The sequence below is a fragment of the Haliotis rufescens genome, unplaced genomic scaffold (genome assembly GCF_023055435.1).
Source record: "Haliotis rufescens isolate VD_foot unplaced genomic scaffold, xgHalRufe1.0.p SCAF_14, whole genome shotgun sequence".
Lineage (NCBI taxonomy): Eukaryota > Metazoa > Mollusca > Gastropoda > Lepetellida > Haliotidae > Haliotis > Haliotis rufescens.
The window spans coordinates 11,991,212-12,002,513 of NW_025963824.1; the positions used below are offsets into that span (position 1 = coordinate 11,991,212).

Genomic DNA, 11,302 nt, shown 5'->3' on the forward strand with positions numbered 1-11,302 from the left:
ACCTGAATCAAACACCTCCACCGACACAGGGGCGCAACCAACGGCAAACAGGCTACCCAATTTGTTCGCCTTTTACGAACAGCAATGGGGTGCTGAGGACACATTCTACCCCGGATCCACACGGGGGAGGTAAGTTGTGAGATTATGTGTGTATCAGGCAAGTCGTTGTGAGATTATGTGTGTGTCAGGTAAGTGCATGGTTGTGAAATTGCGTGTTTATCAGGTAAGTGGTTGAGAAATTATGTGTGTGTCATGTAAGTTGTGAGATCCCGTTAGCCGCCTCTGACGACAAGTATCGTCGCCTTTTACGGCAAGCATGGGTTGCTGAAGACCTATTCTACCCCGGATCTCCACAGATCGCTTACCCGTAATACGGAGCGGTGAAATGTAAAGGTTACAGCATTGGATAGCATGGCGCATGTCATATTAAGTAAATTCATATGAATGTCTGCCACAAGAAAGGGTATGGGCTGCTCATTCTTTAAACATGACAAGTTTGTTTGTTTGTTTGTTTGTTTGTTTGTTTGTGTTAGTGGTTTCACGTTCACCGAATGAGGTGGTGAGATGGGGTTTAACGTCGCGTCCAAGATTATTGCACTTATATAGTGACGTGCATGCACGTGTATGTGTGTGTGTGTGTGTGTGTGTGTGTGTGTGTGTGTGGCTGCTTGTACTAGTCCGAACTGATGCCGATTTATAGCGCTAGCCCACTGAGATACCATGCCGCAGTTTAACATGAATACCCCACTCAGACACAGTATACTGACTCCGAGCCGACCAGTCCTTGTTTTAACCCCTTAATGCCGAGCGCCAGACAGGGTAACAGCAAGTACCATCCTTTAACGTTTTTTGGTATGACGCGGTCGGCGATCGCACTCTGGGCGGACGCTCTACCATTAAACCACGGAGGCGGTCCTCCACTGAATGCGTACGTTGCTCCCGTCACCATATGGCTGAGATATTGCCGATGCTGTGGGATATTTAACTCACTCATGCTATATTACATTTACAATCGGGTAGTCAAGCTTGGTGGCTTGGTAGATGCTTGTCATCGTATTCCAGTTGCGAAGATCGATGCTTATGATGTCAATCATTTGATTGTCTGGTCCAGACTCGATTATATACAGACCGCCGCCACAGAGCTGAAATATTGCTGAGAGTGGCGTTTTTCAACAAACAAAAGAGGTGTATTCATTGTAAACAATAACAACAAGCTCGATGTGATATCGACAATGGTTAACAGTTTATTCAGCAAGGGACAGACGGGAATGTGGGCATTGGCAGCCGGCCAGATCACAACCTGTATGGAGAATCCATCCTCCCGAGACAAGAGAGTTAACTGCCTTTAACAGTCCAGTTTCCACACTTGCCGAACTAGGCTGGTATTATAGAGTTATATTTCGGCTAACGAGTCTATGCATAGCTCAAAATCAAAATGGTGGTAAGGAAATCGAAATCCGGCTCGTAAACTGCCGTTCAATTTCGGTCGATTGCAGGATTTGCAAAGTATGTGCGTCAACAGATATTTTCCAAATCTTTTCATGTTTTTAATCAAGGTGCTCACGTGCTTTGATGCACTTCGCGATGTAAGACACGTTTTATCACGATATAGATCTTGATTATTGATCAGATCGTCTTTGCTGGGCGACGCCATTTTGTTTGATGCAAATGCACGTGATCCAAGAGGCGGAATCTGATTGGTCAATAGGAGGGGCATAGAAGGGACAAAACTCGTAATAACCACTGGTGGCGCTACGATCGAGCACAGAAATTCGGCAAGGATGGAAACTGGACTGTTATAGTCAGTTAATTCCCTTGCCTAGGGAAGATGAGAGAATCATGTGCATCAATCAACACATTTCTCCATATCGGCTGTGACGCTTACAAAAGTGTTTCCTTACAGCTTCTCAATGGCGGCCTTGTAACGGATGACATCAAAGAAGTTCGTCGACTTCCTTTCCTGAAACAGATAGCAACACAACTGTTCATGCATTTACGAGAGTTGCATTGTAATACAGTGAAAAAAACTTTATTCCGGAAACCTGGATGGCATGTAATAACTGATTAATAAATACGAAAAAAAACATGAACAGTACTCGGTTATGTACCCCTGCAGAAATGCCGGATTTAAATGGCCGTATCGCGACCAAATGGATCCAGTGGTCAAGCTCACTGACCTGGTGTATTGTCTGATTATTTACGATTGTTGTTGTTGTTGTTTAACGCCGTACTCAGCAGTGGTCCAGCTATATGACGGCGGTCGCTAAATTATTAGCCTTAACCAGACAATCCAGTGATGGATGTCATGAGCATCGATTTATGCAATTGGGTTGTGATGACATGTATCAGTGAGCCTGACAACCCAATCCCGTTAGTCGCCTCTGACGACAAGCATGGGTTGCTGAAGACCTATTCTACACCGGATCTTCACGGGTCCCGCCGACATGTAGCTGGAATATTGCTGAGTGCTACGTTATGATTAATACGGGGCACGGGTGGCCCAGTAGTCTAAGGCGCCGCGATTCGCTGTGCAGATTTGCGTCCCTTGGGCACGCCAGAAACCTATAATTGTGGGTTCGAATCCCTGTTCGCCCCGACTATGTTTCTAGGTTTGTCAGCACCATACCCGTGCGTGTGGGTTTCACCGAAGGGGTAGATGTCTGAGACCTGCATCACTTCGGGCTTTCCTCTTACATTAAGCTGACACGCCGCGATATAACTGGAATACTGATAAATGCGGCGTTAAACCCAACTCACTCACTCTGATTAATACAGAAGATTTCTAAATCTGGAAAATAGTTTGTGATATTTTAATTCCACTGACAAAGGGTTGAAGGAAACACTGTTTTGTTAATATACTGAACCGCAAAAGAAACGTCACCCCAAGTAACATTGCATGAAAAGCTGTCATTTAAATATCTGGGTAATTTTTGTCAAAGTTTCTAAAATTTAACATTACCTTGTAATGATGACAATAAAACCGACCACCCAAACGCATCACGGCAACAGCCACTGTAACCCGATGCCGATGCACGTGAGTTCCGTGCAAATTGAAATGCACATGCGTTCCCCCATTTCTTGCCCCATAAAAATCCACCCAGATTGGATAACATTCATTCGTTATTGAATTGCTACCACGTGCCAAGATTGACAAGAAATCAGCGACACCAAGCTCTTGGACGATTGCAAGCTGGACATACCACCCTGCAAGTAGCCAATGCATTTCAAGTACACGTAAGGACCATATACAGGCTCCAGCAACGGTACCAGACCACCAACACTACAGATGACCGACCACGTAGTGGAAGACCAAGGGTCACCAACCGACGTCAGGATCGTCAGATTGTGCGACAGCATCTTCAAGATCGCTTTGTTACTGCTGCGGAAACTGCTCGACAGACCATTGGGACACACCAGCGAAAACATTAGTGCGGACACCGTGCGTCCACGATTGACGAGCAGACCTGCACTGTCAAAGGCCACACCGAGGACCCATTCTGACACCACGCCATCGCCGGGACCGTCTTCAGTTGGCAACACAGCACCAGCATTGGCGCCACCAGCAGTGGAGAAGAGTCCTCTTCTCAGACGAGAGCCGTTACTGTATCTCATCAGCAGATGGCAGAGAGAGAGAGAGAGAGTCTGGCGACGCCGTGGGAAACATTATTCGGATGCTTGTGTTGTTGAGAGAGACTCGTGGGGTGGTCCGAGCATCATGGTGTTGGCATGGTGTGGGCCCAGTGGTCTTCCAGAACATCGGTCCAGGGAGAGGCAATGGGGTCACAGCAGCTCGGTACATTGATCAAGTCTTGAGATCACACGCCATACCTCATTTGGCACGTCGCCGAAACCACGAGTTTCAGCATGATAACGCCCGTGCCCACACTGCGAGAGCAACAAGAGACTTCCTCCAGCAGAATGGCATCAGAACCATGCAGTGGCCTGCCTACAGTCCCGATTTAAATCCCATTGAGCACCTGTGGGACGAGATTCAAAGACGGCCGAATGACGTCCGACCAAGGCCGACAACTGCAGCTGAACTACGTCAGGCGTTCCTCAGAGTGTGGGCTCAAGTGCCTATGGCCTTCATCAACCGCCTCATCCATTCCATGTATCGACGTTGCACGGCAGTCATCAATGCCCATGGCGGACACACGAGATACTGACTTGTGATGCCATTTTCCCAGAGACTAGTGTTGTGTTTCACTTTAAGAACATTTGACACTTTAATTTCAACCTTGATGATCAGTTTTTCCAAGTTTCATCTAGATCTATTTCATATGTCTCACAATAGGTTTACAGTGTTTGGACAAATAAGGTTTCTCATATATCTATCCATGGTGACGTTTCTTTTGCGGTTCAGTATTTGTACATTCAGATTTGGCAACTATTTGATTGACCCGTGAAACCCGTGAAAATTAGCAATCCGTGCTTGCGGTAAAAGGCGAATAACGGGATAGAGTGGTCAGGCTCGCTGACAGGCCGCCGTCATATAGCTGGAATATTGCTGATTGCCGTGTTAAGCAACAAACAAACAAACAAACAATTGCGTGGATGGATGCTAAGGATGCTGACCACTGGATTGTCTGGTCAAGACTCGATTATTTACAGGCCACCGTCATATAGCTGGAATATTGCTGAGTGCGGCGTTAAACAACAAACAAACAAACAAACAATTGCATGGATGGATGCTCAGGATGCTGACCACTGGATTGTCTGGTCAAGACTCGATTATTTACAGGCCACCGTCATATAGCTGGAATATTGCTGAGCGCGGCGTTAAGCAAAAAACAAACAAACAATTGCATGGATGGATGCTCAGGATGCTGACCACTGGATTGTCTGGTCAAGACTCGATTATTTACTCGATATATATAGCTGGAAAATTGCTAATTGCGGTGTAAAACAACAAACAAACAATATAAAAAATTCAATCCGTACCATCGGAGGGACAACGGTGGGGCAGATCGATGGAATATCGAAGATTGAGTCATCAAAGCCGGTAGTGATTGATGCGATGATCGTGGTGTCGAGAAACGACTCTGTAAAGAAACCAATGAATAAGTGTAAAGTATAGCCAGAGTGGAACGCTTTAGTCGTATCTTTCAGAAGCTCATAATTCAAAGCTCATTATTTTTGTTTGGAGGCGTAAGTTTTTGTAATATTTGTACAAACCTCCAATACTGCCTTTTAGTTTTTGTGTTTTTTATAAACCCTAATTACCAGCACAGCCAAAAAAGTGTACGTTTCCGTCTTCCGGAAACCTTCCGGAAACCTTCCCATTTTGGATCCGACCCGGGTACCTCCCGGAAACCTTCCAGATGCATTCAGCAACCTTCAAATTTCTTGGTATTTTCAAGATAATTTTTTTATGTGTTTCACACTTAAGTGAACAAAATGCACCCCCCAAATTTTGACAAATTTTTGGGAAAGTTTCCGGAAGGTATCCGGGCCGGATCCAAAATGGGAAGGTGTCCGGAAGGTTTCCAGAAGGTTTCCGCAAGACGGAAACCCACACTTTTTTTGCTGTGAAGGTACATTTTGAATTTGTAAAGCCATTTTGTTTGTTTGTAAAGCTATAAAATCAGTCCTTCTTGGAAGGTCGGCGGTTTGAAAAGACGCTTAAAGATGATATTTGTTGTTGCCTTGCCTTGTGTTCGGAGACAGTGTACTGCGTTTGACCATAAGTGGGATATTCATGTTAAAATGTGGTACCGCTGTGGGCTAGCATTATAAACTGGAACTAGTCCGGACTAGTACAAGCACACATACACACACACACACACACACACACACACACACACACACACACACACACACGTACGTGCAGGCCCATCGCTATGAGTGCAAAAATCTTGAATGCCACACTTAAATTTCATACAATTTCAACTCACTTTCTTATCATAATAAGATTAATACGCAGTTATTAATAAATCCATATCGGTTATGTTTACTTCTTGGAATATGTTCATTATATTGACAAAATGCAGTTCTTTCCAAATGAATACGCCACCAAATACTCACTCTTGTCCAGACCAATTTTGTCACCTTGAACAGGAATGCATGCTTCATTGACGAAGTACCATGACCCTATTTGGTATTTGCCATTCTGAAGGTTACTTTCATCATAATAAGCAGTTGCTTCGAGGGAGTTATCTCCAAAACCCAGTTTCACCTGAAACCTGTTCGTGGCAGAGTCTGAAAGACGAATGATAGATTTGTTTCTTTGTTTGTCTGTATGTTGTTTAACGACGGTTGTCATGTGACCTCATCAGACGTTTGACGTTTTCCGTCCGACGCAGAGTCGTTGCATGTATGGAGGAGTGAGTGAGTGAGTTTGGTTTAACGCCGCTTTTAACAGTATTCCAGTTACATCGCGGCGTGTCAGCTTAATATGGGAGGAAAGCCAGAAGTGATGCAGGTCTCTGACGTGTACCACTTCGGTGAAACCCACGAGCACGGGTATGGTGCTGACAAACCTAGAAATATAATCGGGGCGAACCGGGATTCGAATCCACAATCATAGGTTTCTGGCGTGTCAAAGGGACGCAACTCTGCACAGCGAATCGCGGCGCCTCAGACGACTGGGCCACCCGTGACCCCGCATGTATGGAGGAGTCACGGGGTGGCCACATTCGGTATTAAAATGACAAATTAAATATTTAAATCATTGACTAAATGACCTTGATTAAAACTTGACTATGGAAACAGCTTTGTTACATGTAGTTGCTTAACAGTGATTCACGTTAGTTTTGTTTGTTTGTTGTTTAACGCCGCCCTCCGCAATATTCCAGCTATATGACGGCGGGCTGTTAACAATCCAGTTCGGATCAGACAATCAAATAACTAACAGACTTGGTTGATGTATGTCATCATATCCCAACTGCCGAGTGCGGCGTAAAACAACAACAACAACAACAACAACAACAACAACAACAACAACAAAAACCCAGAAACATAAACATGCCGTGAATCAGTTTGAATCTTTTAGACCGAAACGTTTAGCAACACTTAATTACACACTCCCTTATTAGAACTGAACGACACACACATACCTGGTATACAGTAGGTATGGAATGGCTCGTTGTTATATTCCACAGAACATATGTTCTTGTCTGAGTTGACTCTGTACCTTAGCTTCTGAAAAATGACACATGAAAGATTAATTAAATAAATGCACCAACCACGTTTTTGTGGTGTATTTGGATACAGCTTCTGCCCGGAGATCGGAATGTCGGTGGTTCGATCCCCTTGCCGCGTTATACCAAAAGACGTTAACGGGTGGCACTTGTTGTTACCCTGCCTGCCTCGGCAATAAGTGGTAAAACTAGGACATGGGTCGAAGTCAGTATACGGTGTCTGAGAGTGGTAATCATGTTAAATTGCAGCAAGGTGTCTCAGTGGTCTAGCATCAGAAAACTGACATAAATCTGGAATAATACAAACAGCTAAACACACATGTGCATGCGCGTCGTTAGATAACTGAAATAATCTTGAATGCGACATTGAAGCCAATGTCAACTCATTTCACTAAAAAAGCGACCTGTGTGTGTAACAACAAGTACCATCTTTTTAACGTCAGTTGATATGACGCGCCCCGGACCCTTTCGCTCTTCCACGGAGAGAGAGAGAGAGAGAGAGAAAGAGAGAGAACGAGAGAGAGAGAAAGAGAGAGGGAGAGAGAGATAGAGAGAAAGAAAAGAAAGAAAGAGAGAGAGAAAGAAAGAGAGAGAGAGAAAGAAAGAGAGAAAGAAAGAGAGAGAGAGATAGATAGATGGGTTTAACGCTGCTTTTAACAGTTTTCCAGTTGCATCACGGCGTGTCAGCTTAATGTGGGAGGAAATCCAGAAGTGATGCAGGTCTCAGGTCTCAGACCACTTCGGTGAAACCCACGAGCACCGGTATGGTTCTGACAAAGCTAGAAACATAATCGGGGCGAACCTGGATTCGAACCCACAAACATAGGTTTATGGCGTGCCCAAGGGATGGGACTCTGCACAGCGAATTGCGGCGCCTTAGTCGACTGGGCCACCCGTGCCCCCCAGAGAGAGAGAGAGAGAGAGAGAGAGAGAGAGAGAGAGAGAGAGAGAGAGAGAGAGAGAGAGAGAGAGAGAGAGAGAGAGAGAGAGAGAGTCCAAACAGCTACCCCACTTCTGGCAATGTCAATGCGGTCTGAATACATACACTACCGGGCAAAAGAAAATATACACCTGAAACTTGGTTTTGTCAAAAAAAATACAAACGTTGTCAAAAGGTTACGAGTTTGAAAAAAGTCGCCGAAACACTTCAAAGGTCCAAAACACAACTAAATAGTTTATGATATGTCAAATAAATCGCCATCGTATAACCATGTCTTGTTTGTTTCATTTTTAGCCACCATCAAACATTGGTGTATATTTTCTTTTGCCCGGCAGTTTACTTCATCTTTATGAGTGAGTGAGTGAGTGAGTATGGCTTTACGCCGCTTTTAGCAATATTCCAGCAATATCACGGCGGGGGACACCAGAAATGGGCTTCATACATTGTACCCATGTCGAGAATCGAACCCGGGTCTTCGGCGTGACGAGCGAACGCTTTAACCACTAGGCTACCCGACCGCCCCCATACTTTAGGGGTCATACTAACGCTCACACTCCAATGGATTTGTTGCCTATTTATATAAATTGAACAAAGACCATCCCGACCATGACGTCAAATCATCTTTGTTAATGACGTTCCAGTTACAGTGGTGGCACTGTCCTCCAAGGCGCCGCAATAAGCTGTGCAGAGTTGCGTCCCTTGGGCACGCCATGAACCTATGGTCGTGGGTTGGAACCTCGGTTCTAAGACCTTATATTACTTACAGTCTTATAATCTGAGATGATTTTCAAATGTTTTACAGTTCCATGGTATCGGTTTTCGAAAACCTCAACACTTCTCTCATTGGTAGCGTCTTGGTAGAATTCTCCATTTTGCTGTAAAGAAAATGAGAGAGAAAGTATCAACATTCCCTGGTCTTAGTCCTCATTTTGTAATATTCCGGAAACATCGTTGGGAATCGAACACGGATCTTAGGCGTGACGAGCGAATGCTTTACCCAACCGCCCAACAGTTATAAAATATAAACAGAATCTCACCCTCGTGTCTTTTGATATCAAATATAACAACACTCTTTGAAAAAAATGGAAAAACTCCGAGACCTGCCGAGGAGTTTTTCCACTTTTATCAACGAGTGTTTTTCAGTTTGTATACAGTAATAAGCAGTGTCTAAGTGTAAAAAGTACTGCTAACAGCTTCAGTAGCAGAGCCATTAGTGATGTCATTTAATTATGACGTCATGGTAACAATGACGTCACAATGGTCTGAAAAGCATTGTCATGCAATTAAATTGCAGCGATATCTACAATGTAGAAGATATCGCTTGATCTCGCACAAGCGATATCTCCTGTAGCAGCCAGTTTAGGATGATAAATACAATCTTACCCAAAGAAAGTTTGGCCAGTTGTTGTTTAGTTCTAGACTGGTGAAGAACGTTTTGGCTTTCCATCTCTGAGGAGGGCAACATTTGTAAGCGGCTGATTCAGTCAGGAGCACAGCAAACAGATACACACACAGCTGCAACATCGTTGGTTGCCTCTGGGAAACATTGACAGAACTAGCGATCAAATGCTTTTAAACCAAGACACTTGGTCGGGGGTGTCTCAAAAACTCTGTCGGCATTTCATACCATTTTAGGTTTGTTGTTTAACGCTGCACTCAGCAATATTCCAGCTAAATGACGGCGGCCTGTAAATAATCGAGTCTGGACCAGACAATCCAGTGATTGATGTCATGAGCATCGATCCACGCATTTGGGATACGATGACAGCAAGCATGACCACCCGATCCCGTTAGTCGCCTCTCATGGCAAGCATGGCTTGCGGAATCTCAACCCGGTTTTTTTACGGGTCTCGAAGGTCAATTTTTTGGTTAAATTAGACGCTTGGTGGCTTTATTTTTTAAGAGGTCAGGTGAAATGGAGTTTAAAGTCGCGTTCAGGATTATTGCATTTACATCACGACGTGCATGCACGTGTGTGTCTGGCTATTTGTACTCATCCGGACTGATCCCGCATGTAGAGTAAGTGAGTGAGTTGGGTTTAACGCCGCTTTTAAGAGTATTCCAGTTACATCTCGGCGAGTTAGCTTAATGTGGGAGGAAGGCCCGAAGTGATGCAGGTGTCAGACGTTTACCACTTGGGTGAAAGCCACAAGCACGGGTATGGTGCTGACAAACCTAGAAACATAATCGGGGCGAACCGGAATTCGAACCAACAATCATAGGTTTCTGGCGTGCCCAAGAGACGCAACTCTGCACAGCGAATCGCGGCGCCTCAGACGACTTGGCCACTCGTGAAACCCACTGAGATATGCAGTTTAAAAAGGATAACCCACTCAGACACAATATGCAGACTCTGAGCCGATCAGTCCTTGTTTTAGCCCATTAATGTCGAGCGTCAGGCAGAATATTTGTACATATAATTATGTAAACGGTAAAATGAATCAGATGTAATTTCCTCGAGAAGTATTCAATGTGCATTAGTTTTGAGAAAGCCCCCCAAAAACATATTCATATCATAACCGACTTTCATATATCAGCTTGTGCAATAAAGGATTCACCTCCATGTGTTGTCAATGAATACGCAGAAAAATGTGCTTACCAAATGAAGAATTAGATAAACACGATCATTGTTTACAAACAAATGAAACACGTTGAATTGTATCAACAACCAGTATGACAAACCAAATTATATTTCCAATAACACATTTATTGGATTAAAAACTCACCCCAATCTATTGGCTTAGCACAGCTGTTGTTTCTATGTAAAATAACGAAGTCCTGGTGCACCATGTCAATGATGGATTTCCTTTGTTTGTTTGTGTGACGCCACACTCAGCAATATTCCAGCTATATGACAGCAGTCTGTAAATAATCGAGTCTGGACCAGACAATCCAGTGATTGACATCATGAGCATCGATCCACACAATTGGCATACGATGACATGCATCAACCAAGTAAGCGAGCCTGACCACCCGATCCCCTTAGTCGCCTCTTACGACAAGCAAAGTCTCCTTTTAAGGCAAGCATGGGTTGCTGAAGACCTATAAACCCCGAAAAGGCGATTATTTACAGACCGCCGTCATATAGCTGGAATATTGCTATGTGTCGTGATAAACAACGTACAAACAATAGTTTATGAGAGAGAGCGATATATTAAATATTGTTGTGAGTCTCCTTTTACGGCAAACATGGGTTGCTGAAGACCTATTCTTACACGAATTT

At 44.2% G+C, this 11,302-nt stretch overlaps 1 protein-coding gene across 1 annotated transcript; it reads right to left on the bottom strand.

Moving 5' to 3' along the window:
* Positions 1–1,219: 1,219 nt before the first annotated feature.
* Positions 1,220–9,614, bottom strand: LOC124115236. Its single transcript, XM_046476151.2, has 6 exons — positions 9,463–9,614; positions 8,844–8,954; positions 7,056–7,140; positions 6,025–6,198; positions 4,942–5,042; positions 1,220–1,960 (listed from the first exon to the last, which is right to left on the bottom strand). The coding sequence occupies exons 1-6, from the start codon at positions 9,601–9,603 to the stop codon at positions 1,898–1,900; spliced, it is 675 nt and encodes a 224-aa protein (XP_046332107.2). The 5' UTR covers positions 9,604–9,614; the 3' UTR covers positions 1,220–1,897.
* Between the last annotated feature and the right edge of the window lie 1,688 nt (positions 9,615–11,302).

What these genes read in the sequence shown, in the direction of transcription:
- LOC124115236 (XM_046476151.2), bottom strand. Translation starts at nt 9,603, where the DNA reads ATGTTGCAGCTGTGTGTGTATCTGTTTGCTGTGCTCCTGACTGAATCA. An exon ending in TCATCTCAGATTATAAGACT is followed by an intron (nt 7,141 to 8,843) that starts GTAAGTAATATA and finishes GTCATTTTTCAG; the next exon opens with AAGCTAAGGTACAGAGTCAA. An exon ending in CCACCGTTGTCCCTCCGATG is followed by an intron (nt 1,961 to 4,941) that starts GTACGGATTGAA and finishes TATCTGTTTCAG; the next exon opens with GAAAGGAAGTCGACGAACTT.